This window comes from Bombus vancouverensis, unplaced genomic scaffold (genome assembly GCF_051014615.1).
Source record: "Bombus vancouverensis nearcticus unplaced genomic scaffold, iyBomVanc1_principal scaffold0069, whole genome shotgun sequence".
NCBI lineage: Eukaryota > Metazoa > Arthropoda > Insecta > Hymenoptera > Apidae > Bombus > Bombus vancouverensis.
The window spans coordinates 209,135-229,224 of NW_027468960.1; the positions used below are offsets into that span (position 1 = coordinate 209,135).

A 20,090-nucleotide genomic window follows, 5' to 3' on the forward strand; every position below is an offset into this window, starting at 1 on the left:
AGGACACACAGTACTTACGAAGTAGATTAAGTACCAAATGGGGTACTTAAGAAAATTCATGTTGTCATTGTTTAATAAACATCTTTAGCTAATAGCCTTCTGCAAAAGCTGGTTTAAGTTATGCTAACTTATTCCTTATTAATTGCAATTATATTGTTCGTATCTCCTAGAGGATTAATAATCCATTTTTATAATGGATAATAAAAGTAAATTTCTATTAGGTTGTCCCAAGTTTCTTTCGTTTTATAAAGAAATGACAGATGCACAACATATTTTGTTTTATGTTATTCTATATTATTTTACATTAAATTGGAAAAAGGTGGACCACACGTAATTCAATAAAATAATATAAAACGAAAAATGTTGTACATCTATTACTTTCTTATAAAACGAAAGAAACTTTTGGAACAACCTAATATTTCTCTACTACGACGCTTTTACAGTGCTAAAATATTTGATAAAAATGTTAAGAAATTCTAATATTGATTTAAGCGTATCGATTTATCCGCTCTTCATATTTGATCAAACAGAAATTGTTAATTATGATTTACACTTAAAAGCGGATTGCATATTATGAGGATAAATTATCAAATTCATCTCTAATATACACATTAGAGAATCATTCATAGCCGCAATCCTGTTTACCGCTAGCATTCCTGGCACTCAATAATTCATTAGGTGACTGCTTTAGCCGCACAGAATACACCTACAAATAATTAATCGCGATTAATATTCCATCGACTTTTGAAAATCCCTCATGTGATCTATTTCATGCGATGAGAATACGTATAAATTGAGATTGCGATCGACCATCCTCAGTCGGATAAATCGAGTGATTCAAATTATAACACAAAAAAAAGTTAAAACTAGTTACATTATCTTTTTCAATTTTTATGTATTATTTGGCGGAAGAAACCTTGGTAATAGGTAAGTAAAGTTCATCTCCTTAATGTTAATGATTTTAATATGTTATTAAGCTCAAAGTTCTAAGGAATTTTCTATATATATATATACATATACATAACTGTGTGCGTATATATATATAATATACGTATAACAACCAAAGTTCAGCTCTCAAGTGTACGCAAAACTTTTATGTTCATTTTACGCTATACCAGTATGTTTCATGAATTTGTTTGCTAACAGTATCGAAACAAATAACAAGCAGAGGACGAGCTATTCATGAATTGTTTTGCCAGCGTGTACGCTCCCAATATTTTCTATTTGAGAAAACATACTTGTTGCTATTGCAACTACAAATATTTTTACAGTCGACGCTTTTGCCGTGAATCATTGGCTAACATGTAAAATCGAGAAAAAACATGGTTTATTGTGATGGAAATGTGGAAAACCGCAAAACCGATATAGAAGGGAAAATAAAGGAAAGGAAGGTAGGGATAAGTAGAAGCTTGGGGCCAAGTTTAATTCACTGAAACCGAGCTGCTTGTATTATCACAAAACAAAATTGCCAGTACGTCATTTCCGTACTCTCGTCCTCGCGAAAATGGTTTCGCTTGTTAAGGAAAAACGAAGAGACAGGGAAGAGAGGAAAAAGCAGACGGAGAGCGCTTTTAAAAAGCTGGCGAAACGTGTGTTACCACAACGAGACACGCGATGCTATTTGTCGCTTTAAATTGTGCCGCAACTCGTTTTTGAGATCTTTGCCAGGGGCGCGTTAAAACATGCTGAAAATATATTTCTGGCTTTTCTGGGGTTTACTGAAATACGACAAATAACGTTGTAAAACATATGTACTTATAACTTACAGAGTAATTGAGTGTACAAAATATATAGTATACAAAATAGCCAGCGATTTAGGGCTTTAAAAAATCAAAAGGAAAGAAAAGAAAAGAAAAGAAGAAAGATAATATGTTGTGGCAGTCTAAGTCGATCTAAGAAAATAGATAAAGGGAGGGAGGGGCAAAGCTAGTTAATCTGGAAAGAATCCAAGCGTCAATTTCAAGCATTTACAGAGAATCAAGCGGTCTGGTTAAAGTCGTGAGTTGAGCAATTATCCCGCCTTAGGTTCAATCAGGTTAGTCCCACGCGAAATTGATCCAACCATGCGAAAACGAGTGTATTCTGATTTCTGTCGCAGATACTTCTGGCTAGTGCAGTACCTACACGGTGGTTGTTGAAATAGCCGCTTCTCATCTATTTTCCGCAGCGCGGACATCATCCTTTGATCCCTTACGACTAACGAAGTTTTCGAAGATGTACGGCAGTTTGAGATTCTACTTGAAAATGATCATGATTGCGGTCTGTGTGCCGTCTGCTCTTCTTTTTGTCCTTCCGTTAAAGACTGGTAAGTTGATACTGATTAATTATGCGATCGAAACCATATATAATGGCTACAAAAATGCCGCTAATATAATATTCCTTCTTTCTTGTATCTGTCTGCCTCTCAGGTCGTTTTACTAATTACAATAAGTAATTTCGACTTCTTTGCGCTCTCTTTTAACTCATTGAAATTTGATCCAGTTTCGAGAAAATGAAAAATTCGTTTCTCCTCTTTGCTTCCCTGTTCCTTCTTTCCTCCTTTTTCCCTTTTTACATCGCTTTGTTTTACATCGCAATTTACATTTATTTGTAAAGTTTGAATCTCCTCGATATTGAAGATGTTGAAGCTGCAAGTATGTATTTCATTTTAATCCATTCGAGACCGAGATTTAATTGTAAGACGATACCTAGGTGTCGGTACGATCTGAATATTTAGTTGGAATGATTCTGTGTTTTACTCTCTCCAGGGTATCCTTTTCATACTTTGATTTTAAATCGATGACAATCTTAAATAGTATGCCTCATATTTTTAAAATATAAAATTATATACTATGTTATTCTATAATGTATTATGTACAGTTATATATATATATATATATATATATATATATATATATATATATATAATAATTCTATATTGAAGAAAATATGAAATTAACATGATATATACATTACTACATATGTAATTTCGACCAATTGCGGGGAGACGTAATCGCGAGGAGAGACGTCAACGGGGGTCGTAAATCCCCGTTACGACTGTAGCAGTCGACACCACGAATTGATCGATCCCCTGATTTCCGTTGAGATAATAAGGGGCGATTGAGTTTGTATAACCCTGTGATTCACAGAGTTATAAATTATATATGTCCAACACTTAGACTACACTGATGCCGAAATAAATAGTTAACAACTTGTCGCACAACGATGCGATAGATATGTGCGCTAGAGCAGGGCTCTTATACTGGAAATTAGTGTATTAATGGACTTAGCACTATGATGTATTTAGGAGAGAAGATGTATGTTCGACCACACCGAGAACCGACAAAGATTTGCGGGAAGTATGCGACTCTCGCGCTATGTGCAGACTGCCGCGTTAGGCGTTAGTTTTTAGACTGACTGTCGCTCTTTTTTTAATACGGAAGAAAAGTTCGGTGTGGGTGTGCCCCTGTGCCTAAAGAACACGGATTCGTTGTTCCCAATTTCGTTAGGAAAAGTGAGGGTAACGAACCGAGGTGTCGATTGGTCATGACCTGCATTACTGCTCGAAGGGATGAGTAGGGAGTCTCCTACCATCGTGGTGGATAGATGACTGTGTGCGTGAGAAAACCTAGCTTGTTTTATTACAGGGCTATTCGGATTTTCCTCATGGGTGCATACCCGCTTTCTCCGTGTTTTAAGTGCGACTAATAAACCCAAGGACCTCTCTAAAAAACCAGATGTGCGTCGAAAATACTTTTAGGCTTAAGAAATTCTTCAGGACAAACGGATTGACGACACATGGCGAAACAATACAGGAAAGTGAAAGTTATGGTGGGCCCTTAGGTTTATTGAGGGTCGAAGTGACGTTACGCAGGTCGGTTGTTGTCCGGTCGCGCGGGCTGGCGTGCAGATGTTTTAGGCGGCGTAACAACATAAGTTATATATAAAATATGTATATTATACTCTTGCCTACTGACTGATATGAATTTCTTTCGGTCTCGAATGCGTTAAAAGAGAGCGCAAAGAAGTCGAAATTACTTATTGTAATTAGTAAAACGACCTGAGAGGCAGACAGATACAAGAAAGAAGGAATATTATATTAGCGGCATTATCATGTTTTTGCTCTCTTTAAGTCTTTCATCGAGACAGACAATCTACAGGTATTAATCGACCAATTTCTCCAAGCTGATAACTTCGAATTGATGTTTATATATAAGAAGTGTTATGTGTTAATCTGTCTAAATGTTTAAAAGGTGTTATAAATTAAATGTTGTTAAACGATACGTAATTGCCTTTTGATCGTAAATTTTACTATCAAGGGGTCTTTTATGTATGCGTAATCATTGTGAATTATAACAATTTATGTGATCGATATTAAAGGTGTTTAAAAGCATGTATTTTTTTCTATATTATTATTTTCCTATATTATTATCCTATATTATTATAGCATTCCTATATTATTATAATATCCAATTACATGTTGATACACAAGATATACAGATTATTATTTATAACGTTTTGGTTTTTTTAATTGAGTCATTCATTTAGTACAAATGATAAGAAATTAGTAATAATTCACAAAAAAAGAATATGGTAGTAGAAATATTATAAAAAAACATTTTCTGTTTTAGTGTAGAGTTACTCCTTCTTACAGACAGTGTCGTACAAATCTGTACGTCTCTAAGAAACTGTAGGTATCTGAGCCCTTACTTCCTCAACAACTTTTAGATCTGATAGAAAAAAGAAACATACGAAGTAATAAGTAATGCTTACTAATAAATTCAACAAATACAGAGGAAGATGGCTAAATCGATAAATTAACGAGACTAAAAATTAATTACATCATGGATCTCTCGCTTTTAATTTTAAGCTGTAAATTACCGATATCGGTGACTGCCATATTCTCTTGAGTTTCCAAATCGTAAAGAATCCTTCCCCAGGGATTGGTCAACTGTGTATGTCCCCATGCGACGTAACTTGCTTAAGGAACACGAGCCGGTGATATGCAGGCAACGTATAATTGATTATCATTCGCTCTGAAACGCTGAAGTAATGACCAGTGCAGTGGTCCAGTGGTCATATTGAATGCCGCTGGATATATCAGCATTTGGCAACCTAACCCAGAGAAGCAGGAAATATGAAGCCACCGAATACGAATTAACTTCGTAGTTGCACGGTTCACATTCCATCATTTCTGAATATGCGAGGACAGTCCTCTTATTGTGCTTTTAATTCTTTTATTTGTTTCATTTTCAGCAAATATACTGGTTTTTTAAATTAAGCTTCTTTTTATACAGAGTTACAGATTATATTAATTTTATATAGAATATATTTAAGAAAGATATTTAATTTTTTGCTAGTTAAGTATTGATCGATTAAATTACTGTACCTTTGTTCCGATAAATGCGTGCCATTTCCTCGAATCTAATATCATAGCAAATGCCAATACCTATTTTGCAGCCCTTCACATCGAACGTCGTTAGGGAGTTACCAGGACTGAGTGAATCACTCTCTCGAAAAGTAATCTTATTAGGAATGTCGATGTCGAATAGATGTACCTAATAACATAAAAATGTAGTCGCTAATTCTATTGCTGCAACTTTTGTAATTTAATATCAAAGTTACCAACTCCTAAACTTTAATTATTTTTTATTTAATAACTGACAGCGTTTTTATCACTTTCTTTTATTAAAAAATCTTATCATTTAATAATGTTTAAAAAGGAGAAAAAATAAGTATTTTCGTATGTGAAAAATTTATACAACAACAAACACATTACAACAAAAGTGGGCGTTTCCCGTATCATAACGTATTTTATAAACCGTAAATTATAGAATTGGTTATAGTATACGTATGTACATATGTATATTCCTAAATTATTCCTAGATAGAGTCACTTTCTTCACCCCAATATTTTCAAATTCAAAGCCATAAAGGAATATATTACTTACCTTTCGGTGTTTTGCTATCAAAGTTCCATCGGGACCCCAAATAGTACAGGTATTGTACAATTTATCGCCCTCTATTTCAGGCATCGTACCACCAACTACATAGATGTTGTTTTCTTTAGCTGCGTTCGATGAAGCAACGCTCGTTTCACCATCAGGGATACTCTCGGCGTATTTTGGAAAGTACTCTGCATTGCAATATTTCAATTAATGAAAAATAACTGTCTTTTGTTCCAACCATAAATTAAATTGAAATGTTTGTCAGTTTTTTATTTTCTAAATTATTAAAATAACTAAGTTTTATATTTCGACTTAATTAAATATGCAATTACTTAGCTAATAGTATATATAATAAATTGTTTCTACAGGTTCAAAATGAAAAATGAATATTTAGAAATATTTAATTACGACAATGCTATTTGTGTTAGCATCAGTGGCTTGTTACTCAACGACTTTGCTAGTACTTTTTGAAACATAAAGTTAGTTTTCAATTAACACTTATACTAGAGGCGGAATTATAAATGCAAAATAATTGATAATACTAATTTATAAGTACCTAATTATTAGTATGTTAAAAAATATATTTATACAAAAATCACGATAATCATGAAAATGGGGAAATCCTATATTCTCGAATCAATTCACAATTTATTTTGTATATTAATTAGATTCCGCGCTCATCAGTACGTACTCACTGGCGACATCGAGAAAATGTATCGGCAATTCCTCGTACGACCAGAGGATCGGAAATATCAAAGGATATTATGGCGCAGCGCGAGTGGAGAAACAGAAACATATGAGCTTAACACCGTAATATTCTTATCATAGAAATAGAAGCAGTCCTCAATTCCCGCCCGCTAACTCCTATCTCCACCGATCCAAATGATCTCCTAGCCCTCACTCATTTTAAATTAAATTATTATTATTAAATTATAATTAAATTATTAATATAACAATTAAAATTTTATATTTTCACGTGAAAAGTTTCTTTAGATAATTATTATCAACATGATGACTAACTCTTACGGATTAATACGTGTCTGTAGGGCAATCCGGTGGACTTGATCGGCTTTTTACTTCGAAAGTTGAGTAATCGGTGTCGCTTTCTTACGCATCTTTGAACTGTATAAATGTTTTAAAATTGTTTGATCCAGAATGTACCACACCGGACAATCTAGAAGGCAGGTGCCTTGACTACAGAAAATGTAAACCTCTGCAAGAAATATGGCAGATACAGTACCGTACAGCCACCGATTTTTATAGACGATCAGTGTGCAGATACCAGGGCAATGTTACGATCGTTTGCTGTCCGAACGATCCAAACAAAGAGAAGAGAGAAATTTTAATAAAAACTGTGTATAAGTATAAGGCTTTGCGACCACCATACCGTGGTTTTAGCAACGTCTCTCATACCAGGGTGGTCGATGGTAAACCAGCTGAACTTGGTACGTTTTATGTCTTTCTTTCCGATTAATAATAAGCCATTTACTGCAAAGAATGAACTTTAAAGGCATTAAACAGCACATCAATGTACATTTCAATTAGACTAAATAATAAAGCTATGATTTTATCGGTAGTAACTTTACTTATTAACTTGAATTATTTCTTTCTTTTACTTCATGTTAGGAAGAGTATCTTTTTGCTTGAAATAAAAAATTGATATAGGAGTAATAATATGGATAGAGATCAAAAACTGTTAGGGCAGAAATTACACGTTTGAACTTTATAGTTCAGTATAGTTCAAATAGAAATTATATAGAATTATTTAATAATTTGTATTCCACTGGAATAAAAATTTAATTTCTGTCTTTATCAAATCTCTATTTCAGAGTATTTGTACGTATATACTTATCGTCTGCTGTATGATCGAATATCGAATAGGTAATAATCGTTGTTACTCATTATGTGAGAAAAAATTATGTATATTCACAACTATGACTATTGCATTTTAGGCGCTTGGCCATGGATCGCTGCATTAGGTTTTCGTAATCCCCGAAACCCAGACAAACCACTATGGAAGTGCGGAGGTTCCCTGATATCGGCTAGGCATGTTTTGACCGCAGCACATTGTGCACATATGGATGGAATAGAAAACATACACAATCATAATATTGCCATTCTTAGATTGGTGGAGGAGGTGCCATTTTCGAGTAAGTCCTCAAATATATATATATATATATATATATGTCGGAGCGGACATTAGAATTAGGGTTAGGGGCGTGAAACGAATCTTCGTTTGGGTTACACGTTGTCGTTGTGCAATAGAGAAGACATCGGCTAGTGCAAATACGATTATTATAGAGCCGGACAAGTAACCGTGGTAGTTAGGCACTCGAGAAACTAATGACAATGATCCTAGGTTCAATAACGAATCCGCGGTCGACGGGATGATAGATGAACGTACTCACAAAATCTAAGTCGGATGCGTGATATTCACTGGTCGTAAAGGGTTACTCCTTTCATCATTGAGATCGCGAACGAGAATGCCTTTCCTGACCCGATGATGCCACAGAGGAAAACTATATTGGGGTGTGTCTAAGGACACGAGATCATCGGATTCGTCGAGAAAAGCCTTCGTTCAGAAAGTAAGGGAAATTGGCGTTGCTGCTAATTGGTCAATCTCCATATCGGTGGTTAGAAAAGGATGTTAGCCGCCCTCGAGGGAAAGTTGCTAGTGGGAGACGCCACTAGTTGAAAAATATGTCTCCCCTATCTTCCCGTAGTTGGGACAAAGACTGTTTGTCTGTTTGAAGGACTCTAGTTAACTAAACCTTAAGATTTATAACGGGCTCTCGGGCTAGCCGAACATGTCCTGCGGAGACGCATCGACATCTGGCAATCATCTTACTCGAAGAATAGGGTCTGCACGTGGCGAGCCACGGGACAGAAACCGTTGGAATGTTTATTGTCTCGTGTCGCCCCGAATATTTCTTTTAAGGAGAGCTATAGAATTACTCCATACCTTGTTAGGCAAAACGTTCATCCCGTGACCGCGGCTACGTTCGGCGACTGACTGTCGCCTCGAGCCCAAGCTCATTATCACGACTCTCGAACAATTACAATCGGGTTGAATGACTACAATTGTTCAATTACAGCTATAGTAGACTCTAGGTTACAATGTTGCGGGATTATCCAAAATTCCAAAGGCTCCGCTGTTCTTTCATCTCCGACATATATATATATATCTGTGTGTGTGTGTGTGTGTGTGTATATATATATGCTATTGAGTATTACTGAAGTATCATATCCTGAAATTTCTTACTGTACACATATATTGTGTCATAAAGCGTGTACAATTCTTTCTCATACTTTTGGTCAGTCGTTTCCTGCATTTTCATTTATTTTTTTATTTTTCAGGGTACGTATATCCCATTTGTACGAAAGAGCCCCTACGAAAGAGCAACTTCGTCGGCTATAACCCCCTTGTTGCTGGATGGGGAACGTTAAGACATAGTAAGTGATATCAATTTTATAATAAAATTAAACAGTTCCAGTCTTAAATATCTTTCTTATTTTCTTCGTAGGACGACCACGACGTAATGCATTAATGGAAGTACAAATGCCAGTGATTAAGAACGCCGAATGCAAAATAGCTTATTCCAAATTTCCTAATGCACCTGATATCACTGATGGTATAATATGCGCCGAACATGCTCAGGGTGGAGAGGATTCTTGTACGGTAATTAAGTTATAGAGTTACTACAAACTATACGGTATCTGAAGACACGTCAATTCGAATTAACATCAAATCGACGTCTTAAACATTAGAAATAATAGATAAACACAATTTAATAGTCTTGCCCACTTCTCACACCTCATTATGGTATTTAATCTAATTTCCTTCTAATCTTAGTTTTGCTCAAAATACATATAACATGTACATTATAAATTGGAGTATTTCAATACACAAATCAATAGAAGATTATTACTGTATATAAGTATAATTTCAATACAATTCGATGGATATATTTCAGTATCTTTGATTAAAAATTTAACGATCCTTTCAGGCTGACCGCGGCGGACCACTGCTGATACAACATGAATTAACATGGTATTTAATAGGTATTGTGTCTTATGCTTATAAGTGCGGCACAGCTGGGTATCCCAGCGTTTACACTAGGGTCGCATCGTACCTTGACTTCATTCTCCAAGCGATGCAATAATATGACATTACTGTTCCATAAATATCATTGTGTAAAAAACGTAAAGTTGGATTTTCTTATTGTGGAGATAAGAAACAGCTCAAATTTACATTGTTTTGTACGTTACAAATTATAGGCTTAAAATGTACGAAATGTAACTTTGAAACGACACTAATTTTTTACGCACGATAAACCTCCACGACTTAGGTATGTAAAGATGATAAACGTATATTAATTCTATTAATTTGGTAATAATAAACCAACTTTCTGAGAAGTTCTGTAAATTTCGTTTCTGTTGTATCAAGAGAATAATGGAATATTCCACTTAGATCGTATACTTCTTGTATGTACATACAAAATTTTCCGGCTAATCTAAAACACTTCATAAGATAGAGAGCTTCTGGAAATTCGGACACAGAGAGTACATAAAATACAAGATAAGTCTCGTGTCTTTCAAAATTATTTTTTATTCGCTAAAAACGTCCTGTGTATTCATGCAATCACATGCAACCTCGAAACTTCACTTATTTTTTATCACTTTCCAATTCAATACACTGTTTCTGCATTTTTGACTATATGTAAGAGAAATTTCCATTCAGCCAAAGGTGTCCTTACAGATTATAGATTCCTATACGACTCTCGGTAAAAATTTATCCGCACTTCAGATAGTTAAAACTTCTGTCGACCGTATTGATCCATCTGCACTCTTCGTATGACGTAAATATCTGTTCAGTGCTGCTGCGTAGGTTTCATTGTGTTATGTCAATTCGTTTGTGACCGTTGCGCGAGTAATGGCGCTTTGCAATGGCGATTTGCAGGAAAACAGTGCAGGATGCTGTGATTCGTTTCTTGTGGTCGGAGGTTATGTTTGATGCCTATATTTATCAAAGATTTAATGCACATTATGGAGAAAGTGTTTTGTCACGAAGTGTGTTTGAATGGGCACAAAAGTTCAAAGAAGATCGCACAAGTGTTATGAAAAAACAGCTGGACGCCCGTCCACATCCACGATGACAACATTGAACGTGCTCATGAACTTATGCTCTATGGAATAGACGAGTGACGCTGGATAATGTGGCAAATCATTTGCAAATCAGCCACGGCTCTGCTTATGCAATAGTGCACGACAGATTTGGGTTTTAAAAAGTTTGTGCGAGATGGATGCCGAGAAAGCTGATGAAAAGGTGAAGACGACGATGCATTCGTGGTTCGCAGCTCAGCCCAAAACATTTTTTAATGAGAAAATACGAAGGTCCTTCAGCAAATGGACAAAGTGTATACAGAAATTGAGTGATTATGTCAAAAAATGATGTATGTCTTTTTTGACAATTGCTTAAAATAAATTCTACACCGACAGAGCGGGTAACTTTTTACTCACCCTCGTAAGACACTTAAATTTCCAATCTATTATGATGAATAAAAGAGCTTATACTATTAAATCTAATTGTATTTTGTTGCATGAGAGTACACGTGTATGTGATGTACATTACCTTTATATCCCTTTGAACGCTTCAATATTGCGCGTATATACTATATTTTGTACAGCTTCTATAAAATTTTGTATGTTTGTTTAGGCTGCTAATCTAGAGGCTGGAGTACAAAGAAGTGGCACAATGATGTGGGCTGATGACTTTTATAATTATCAAGGAATCACCCCTACATTCGCTCAGGTATATATCGTTGACTATAATGTATTTAACATATATGATTGTTAGAATATTAATAATTAATTTTTAATTCTATCAGAATTTTAATGAAACTGTCCCTTGGGAAGGAAGAACTGATACCTTGATATCACGGTTTGTACATCCTATATGTACGACAAATTTTAGAACATTATATAACGAAGAACCAGATCGTCGTGGCCATGTGATGTGAATAAAAGGACTTGAATTTGATGATATTTTTATAATGTTAGATAACATAACTAAGTATCTTCACAGTAAGATAGGATGACATGGTTTACATGATCTTAATGTTGTTCACTTGAGTGATGATATTATAAGGAAAAGTGTAATATCACAGGTAGGATGATTCATAATTTAGAACTACTAACTCATGTATGTATTAAAAATTAAAGAAATATATTAAATTTTATAGGATATTTATGTTTAGTAACCAGTAATTCAGAGATTGGTATTCATGGTTACTATAACGAGGCTGTAGAAACGCACCCTTTCTTCTTTGCAAATGGTCCTGTATTTATGTCTAAGCCGAAACTGGAACCTCTGAATAACTTAGATTTATTCTTGTTATTTTCTAAAATACTTATCTACAGTATACCATAAGGAATGATACCGTATCACACCTAATCAAGTGCCTTAAGAAACATCAACAGGATATCACAGTAATCCCTTATCGACTGATATGTAAGTAAAAGTTATGTGTCATTGTTATACACAGTTATGTGTTAGTGTTATACACAGTTATTTATCATTTTCTATTAATTCAGTTGTAGCCACTACAATATCTATGACACTGGTAGTAATTATAAGAACAATAATGATGTCCTATAAGAGGAAATGATGATTAGGAGCAAAAAGTTACAGGTAAGTCAAAGTATATGTTATTTGCCATTTGAAAAGAAAGTTACTAACTTAGAATTTTTTGATAAATAATAATTGTGCAAAATATATTGGATTTCAAATTTGTCAAAAATTGAAATTTAAGAAGCATTGTAATAATATAACATTAATATTTTGATTTTTCAGGAGATATCATGCGGTGGATGGATAATATGTAAAAAATATTAAGCAGTATATGTATTTTCATATTGCGTAGAGATAACAAAATGAATTTTAAAAAATGTCGACATGGTAATAAGAAATAGCATCATGACAAAGAATATATAAACACCGTTTCATTTTTTATAAATAAAAATTTGTTGTTCCAGATTTTGAAATATAGTGAAACGTTTAATTAGTATCTTAATATCTTTAAATAATTATTATTTTAGAATCAATTGTAATTGTATCATACGTACTTTTGAATTCGTGCAAGAACATATGTAATTTTGAAGTAGTTATTATTAGGAAATTGTTAGACGCGAACAGTATGCGAAAAGTTAGTATGCAGTGTAATAATTATCAATCAAAACACAAGAATTAAATTCTTGAGGAAAAAATTTCCGGAATTTCTTATTTACATGATTATAAAGAAATCCATAATAAAAAGGAGCTGCTTTCTAATACTTCTCTTCCTTGTAATGCCTACGTTAATAATAACGAGGTTCGACTTTTTGTTTTTAGAGGGATACTGGAAAATTTGAAAGTACAGTACCATTAGGAAGAAAATCACGATATTGAAAACGATATTTGCAAGTAAATTTCCAAAAAATCTGTTTTCAAATTTTCGCTTTCTATTTCACATTAAAAGAAAGGGCTGCCTTCTTTTTCTGCAAGACAAAACAAACATTCTGAATCTCGTATCAATGAATGATGTCAATAAGTTATTTTTCTTTTCAGATTGAACAATATTCCAGATTTATTCATAATTTCATACTACGCGAAGAATAGACTTTCATAGGTATATAAAGGAAATATTAAGTATAGGAAAACTCTTTTTCGTTGTAGGTGACATATGCTTCACGGTTGAACACATGTATTTTTGAACACACATAAATGAAAAAGTACTCTTATGGAGAAAAAGAATTGATACCTTCGATTGACATTAGATAATGTATATAAACTTATGAACAATCACTATCAGTTTGTATTTTAGGTGCACACGCAGATTTGTTGGAGTTCTTATAAAATGTACTTCCTGTACGAACGTTTTATTCTTTCAAATTTTACGATACTATGTCTCATATAATAACTATATGGATTAAACGTAATATAAATGATCAGAAAATAGACTCGAACGACATTAATTGTCTTTCTATTTATACCAATATCGAAAATACAAGTAAAGCTGGAGCAATAGTACGCAAGAATGGACTATTTATTATTTTAAACCAAATCATAGCATATTCAGAATGCACAGTATTATCATGAAATGTAAATGAATCAGTTGTAAACGAACGATTTTACTGTAAAATCATTGCCTCCTTTTTTTCATCTGAAATATAGCAGCAATGAGTACATTCTTTTAATATATAATAAAACGAGATATCTTTATAAAGTTACATATGTCATCACTGGTAACTGTTATCTCGTATGACACCAAATATACCGTTAGTATGGAATGATATTTTTATGAAGATGTACTTTAATGATAGATTTTATGAATGAAACGTTATATAAGAAAAATTATCTCTTGTTATTCTATGAAGTGTAGTAGCTAATGAAGATTAATTTTACGAAGTATTAGAGCAAAAGAGAATTAAAAAATTAAAAAGATCTAAATAAGATTGTTCGTGTGGCTTAATTATCTCAATTCTGGTACACCACTTGTTACATTCTAACTAATTAGCGCTAAACAATAACTTGCAAATATTAAAGATATTAACACCTTAATATTAACACCTAAAGGTTTTCAGGAAATTTTATAATATTTGATTATTGTATATCTAGTCATTGATTGATAAAATTTCTTGTATAAGCATAGATCGAGGTTGACGTCATACGCAGATTGCATATCATTGACAGGTATCGTTTTAATTTATTTTATGGCTAGAATCATTTGAATATTATACGAATAATTATTTCCATTCGAACGATTAATAAATCACGTACCTATAAAAGATATATTATGAAAAAGACGTGACGAAACAAAAAAATATTGGAAATTCCGTTGTCATTAGATCAATTATTTTTGCAATGATTTTTATTTCCATGTAATGACATATGAAATGGGTAATTCATTAACATCTCCTCGAATCGAATATAATTCGTTACACTTCACAACGATTCAAATAATGGACGGGAAATATATAATAACTTTCCTGTCCTTGCGTTAAAATAGTACTGTACAAATCAGATGATACAGGAAATACCCAAAAAACCCAATTACATCCACATTGCATGACAGCACACTTGCAATGGATTTTTGTGATTTCAATGTCACAGACAATGACACAACTAATCAGAACACGTTCGAGGCTATAGACATTGAAATTACCGCGTGTTTAATACGTTTAAAGCATAAATCTAAATTTCACGCGATTATTTCTTTGTACATTGTGAAACTCTTAAATTATCTTAATCGAATAAATAATCCTAATGTAATAAAACATCTTGAAATAGACCTAGATATCTGAAACAGAAACTCGAAGGATAAGAAATCCTAAAAGGTACTAATCCTAAAATAACAAACTCCTAAATAATAAACAAGTGATAAAACCTGTTATAAATAATAAAGCTTACCTGGAATAATCAAATCCTAACTAATCGAAAATAAAATAAGGCAAGCAATTCTTAATCTTTCAAGTAATTTTTCCGAAAACACAGAAAGATAGAGAAATTAAAAAGACGCAGCACAAATTGCAGCACAATGAAAGTTTCAGAGCGATGAATACGATCGTATTAAACTAAATAATTTTCAAAAGTGAAATTACACTGAAACGTATATCGATGATATTTGTCATTTCTACGATCTGTTTCGCTTGATCGTGCTTCTTTTCTGATGTAAATTCAATTTATAATACGAACTAAGTTTCCTTTATTATTATTAGTCCTGCGTCTTTTTAATTCGTCACTTCTTTTATTTCAGAACAATGACGGGCTCCAAGATGCTGTTCGGATGTTTGGCGTTAATTGCTTTTCTGCATCCATTAGTTCACGTTTGTACTTCGAGTAGTACAGCTCAAGGTTTGTACTTCGAGTTGTCTTTTTCCATGCACTTCAAATTCCAATACGATCTGGTCACGTGGCCTTCGTACAATTTCGAAATTTTACCTGTTTGGTAATCGTCAATGAAAAAAGAAGTTATGCGTGACCTCAACACATTGAAACAATTTTTATGATTTTTTATTAGTCAGCAAGTTAATGGAAAAATTTCACTTAACTATTCCCGTTAATTTCTTCGGTTTAACTTTTGGGAAATGCTTCGTTAGCTTCGGGAATATTCCAACGATTCGTTTTACGTACAAAATAAGCATGATAAATATTACATCACGGTAATGAAAACTATTGGCGTGATACCTAAGAGAAAGATGCAGAGACATTCTTAGAATTTCTAATGACACCTTTATAGATTTCTCGTTTAATATCGCTACTACATTTGAATCACTTTTACCTAACGGTGTCAATAGTCTCGTTGGAAATTTGTCAAATTCCTTAAAATGATCACTGAAAATTTTCCTAAATTTCCAAGAATTTATTTATCACAAGGTAAAGAAAATGTGTATTAGAAAGATGAGATCGAAGGTTTACCATTTTTTCAATTATGGCGAACGCAATATGTAATCAATGAAAATTTTATATTTTCACGTTGAAAGTTTCTTCAGATAATTATTATCCAGATGATGACTAACTCTTACGAATTAATGCGTGTCTGTAGGATGATCCGGTAGACTTGATCCGCTTTTTATATCGAAAGTTGAGCAATCGGTGACGCGTTCTTATACACCGAACCGCGAAAAGCAAAATTTCATATGATCTCACCAATTTCGGATGTCAGTCAAATCAGTTAAATCAGTCAAATAATAAGTTCGCGTTAATATACACGTTCGATTTTTGAAAAGCTTGTTCAATTTAATAAGAGTCTTGGTAACAGGCTTATGTTTTTAGACCTAATTGGTTGTTTTCATTCACAAGTACCTCGTGTTAAAGTACTCATAAAATGACATTAAAATCAGAAAACTAATAACTGAAAGATTATCATTTTTCCTCTGTGGTAGTTTACATATAACATAATGCAACTAACATGTCACGATTAATGCAAAATAAATAAATTACTAATATAGACATTTTTTTAGTAATTTGTATATTCGTGAAACGAATTGGACTTTCTAAAGGCAAATATTAAAGGAAACATGGAATTGATGCCAAATCTATCACAAATATTATTTATACTACTTATTTGCGCAGTTTGAAGCGAATCAAATTGATGAAGGTTTCTTTGTTACATGTTAATTTACATTTTAAAAGACATAACAGGCACGCTAATTAGTTTGCTTAAGATACTTTCGAGATACCAAGTTAGACGCGTTTCCATGAAATCATATCAATTTTACGATGATATTTTTCTATCAAGCATGCAATTATAACCGTATCGTTGATTAGTGCATACAATTATCCATGTACATTCGTCTTTCCGAGTACCGCGCTTCAATATTGCTAATTTCAAATTCGTACATTAATGTTCGTAAATGCTTGAAAATGCTATATAACTGTATCAGCTTCTGTTAAAAACATGTTATAGTAAAATCTCTATAAATTTGTAATATTTTTTAGACAATTTGAATTCATTATATTATACATCATATATTCTAGTCATTTCTAATTAAGTTACTTTTGCGATGTTTAATTACATTTTATGTATATTCTTATAACTCTCTCTGTTACGGCGCGTACGATGGTCCGTGCGCCGTCTGAAACTTTATACTATATACTGATCTACTACATACTATATCCTATAAACTGAATCCTTTGACGTAATCTTAATAGCTTGAAGGAATCTCTAACCCTGTAAGTGTTTTCGGTTTATGGATGGTCCTTAGAACAATGCTTAGGTTTATTGCGCACTCTTACAAATAACGGAGAAAGCGGGTAGTTATTTTTCCAATAAACAATGTCACCCACGAGCCATGTTGGTAGGAGGCTTCCTCCTCCTATCTTCATTCATTAACGTTGGCTATAATCAATGGGCACCCTCACTTTCCTAACGAAAAGTGTGGACAACGAATCCGCGTTCTTCGTTCAGAAAGCACACCCACACTGAGATTTCCTCTCGTGGCGGCACACGAGAACGCAAATCTCACCACTCGAAACCAACTAGTGTCGGACGACGGCAGCGCAGTGGTTAGCGCCATAGAGTACAAACGTTCGGATCCCGGGTTCAAATCCTGGCGCCTCGTACTTTTCCAAAGTCCGATTTTTCTTCCACGACATCTAAATAAGAAGGAAATACAGCAGTACTACACCCCGGCAAGCGACATCTACAGCCAGCAGGCTACAATAATCACGGATATATGAAGGAAGACGGAGAAAAAGAAGAAAAAAAGTGTGTTTCGTCCAGAGCCTGCTAGTGGACTCATCAGTAAGGCTTACCTAGCAGGCTCATGCCTTAGACACAATGGAAGGAGGGGGAAACAAAGCTATGTACATGGCAGAGACATTGAAGACGGATTCCTCCCTCCCACGGCCGGACACTGTATCCAAGGCCGGTCGGATCTCCTACCCTCTCTTGCGACGTATCCCAGTGGAGCGGCCCCACTCTTAATCTAGTTTGGTGGGAAAGGTTCGCGTACACACCGTGTGTAAGAACTATTAAAAACCACACAGTGTATCGCGACTACCTTTCTACTACTTAACCCAAGTCCTATATTATCAGTCTTAGGTCCGAGGCGGCTCCTGTCACGTAAAGTTGGTACTTGGGTGGTAGTAAGAAGGCTGAGTCGTAACCCAACTACTTATTTTCCTTTATAAAACTTTATTATAAACACTTACAAAATAACACCGAACCGGAGAATAGGGGTTGTATGAGTACAGCAACTAGAAGAGGAACAAGAACTGCCCGAGCTGGGTGAAGTCTCGGTTTATATACGTTTTGGTTTTAGGATGTTGAGGGGATAGGTATAGGTTATGATGTAGAAAAGTGTCCGAAGGTCGGGGGTCCATATCCTATCTCTGATGTGGACTTTGGTGCATCACAGCCTTGGTGTATGCTATGATGATAAGGTGGTGATGTATCCAAAAGTGTCCAAAGGTCGGGGGTCCATATCCTATCTCTGATGTGGACTAAGGTGCGTCACAGTCTTGGTGTATGCTATGATGATAAGGTGGTGATGTGTCCAAAAGTGTTCGAAAGTCGACCGTCGATGTATTATCACTGATGTAGGTTGAGATGTGATTGATGTCACATACCCCCCTCTTTAGATTGATTTTGGTCCTCCAAAATCTTAGTGTTTCCTCAGTATGGAGCGATGGAATTGGACTCTGACTGGCTCGACTTGTACTTGTTCTTCTTCGTCGTGGTATATGCTTTTGCTATTTCAACCTGTGAAGGTTGTTGGCTGGCTAAATTTCGACTACGATTAATAGGGATAATTTGCTAAGTTTGACGAAATGCCGCAGTATCACGTGTTGAATCTTTTGTAGACTTTCTAACAGCCTGTGATATAGAATGAGTTAGTGGTCTTTGAGTAATGGTTTTATACTATCTTGTTGTTTCTTTATAGTTTGATTGTTATCCAGTTGTTCCTTTGATACTTGCATTTCTTTGTTTTGTTTAGCAACTTCTAAAGCCTTTTCAGCATCTACAACTGGTTCTTTTTCCATGCATGTAATTTCTTCTTCAACCAGTACAACTGTGCTTTCCTCTATAGTTCGTGTTTTTGTGTCATTTAGTAAACTTTTCAATTCAATTTCCACAGTATCTGGAGCTTTGGATACCGACTGACTGTCATCTTCTGCATTTTCAATGCCCCAATCATCAAAGATATCCTGAATGACACTTCTTTTGTTAGTTATGCGCACTTTATCTGCTTCACTTATAGATTTGTTCCTTCCTTCTGTATTAGCAACATGTATAAGTACGACAATTTTATTATGAATAATTTTCTTTTCTACATTAATTTTATGTGAACTATCACAAGATCAATCTTGCCATTTCCATTTGTTGTTTCTTGTTATTCTTTTCTTTAATATCAATGTCATCTGCAGTTTCTAGATCACTAATTACTCCTGAGGTAATAGGAGTTATAGAATCGTTTCTTGTCTTTGTATGATTTAATATGTCATAATTGTATTTCTGGCTACAATTTTCAGAAACTTCTTGGGCCACAATTTCTGTTGAAATTACTTCTATAATTGTTCCATCACTTTCTCGTGCTTAACCTATCGAATTAAATTCTTCATTTACAATTTCAGCGTTCTTCATTCCTTTTTGTTCTGCAGAAACATTTTTTTTTTCTTCAC

The 20,090-nt window shown here is 34.2% G+C and overlaps 1 protein-coding gene, 1 long non-coding RNA gene and 1 pseudogene across 5 annotated transcripts; 2 read left to right on the forward strand and 1 right to left on the reverse strand.

Moving 5' to 3' along the window:
* Positions 1–3,947: 3,947 nt before the first annotated feature.
* Positions 3,948–10,826, reverse strand: LOC143304980 (omega-amidase NIT2-A-like). Of its 2 annotated transcripts, XR_013061651.1 has the most exons (5): positions 10,684–10,826; positions 5,930–6,114; positions 5,369–5,537; positions 4,861–5,094; positions 3,948–4,709 (listed from the first exon to the last, which is right to left on the reverse strand). XR_013061651.1 is itself a non-coding variant. In XM_076627530.1 (4 exons), exons 2-4 carry the CDS (start codon positions 6,011–6,013, stop codon positions 4,961–4,963), a joined length of 387 nt encoding a protein of 128 aa, XP_076483645.1. In that variant the 5' UTR covers positions 6,014–6,114; positions 10,684–10,826; the 3' UTR covers positions 3,948–4,960. The 2 variants fall into 2 exon arrangements, 1 of the variants encoding a protein (XP_076483645.1); XM_076627530.1 differs by having other exon boundaries at positions 3,948–5,094.
* Positions 7,761–8,129, forward strand: LOC143304979 (venom serine protease Bi-VSP pseudogene; annotated as a pseudogene).
* Positions 10,827–10,837: 11 nt separating the features above from the next.
* On the forward strand, positions 10,838–14,373 carry LOC143304981 (uncharacterized). Of its 3 annotated transcripts, XR_013061654.1 has the most exons (7): positions 10,851–11,430; positions 11,643–11,738; positions 11,815–12,093; positions 12,169–12,437; positions 12,521–12,617; positions 12,780–12,884; positions 12,962–14,373. It is a non-coding gene; the product is annotated as an uncharacterized LOC143304981 (long non-coding RNA). The 3 variants fall into 3 exon arrangements; XR_013061653.1 differs by having other exon boundaries at positions 10,838–11,450; positions 12,780–14,373; XR_013061652.1 differs by having other exon boundaries at positions 10,847–11,430; positions 12,780–14,373.
* The last annotated feature ends 5,717 nt before the right edge of the window (positions 14,374–20,090 follow it).

Excerpts from the sequence above, each read along its gene's own strand:
- LOC143304980 (XM_076627530.1), bottom strand. The coding sequence starts at position 6,013 with ATGCCTGAAATAGAGGGCGATAAATTGTACAATACCTGTACTATTTGG. Across the intron at positions 5,538-5,929 it reads TGATAGCAAAACACCGAAAG|GTACATCTATTCGACATCGA; the intron begins GTAAGTAATATA and ends TTATGTTATTAG. Across the intron at positions 5,095-5,368 it reads ACGCATTTATCGGAACAAAG|GTTGCCAAATGCTGATATAT; the intron begins GTACAGTAATTT and ends TCTCTGGGTTAG.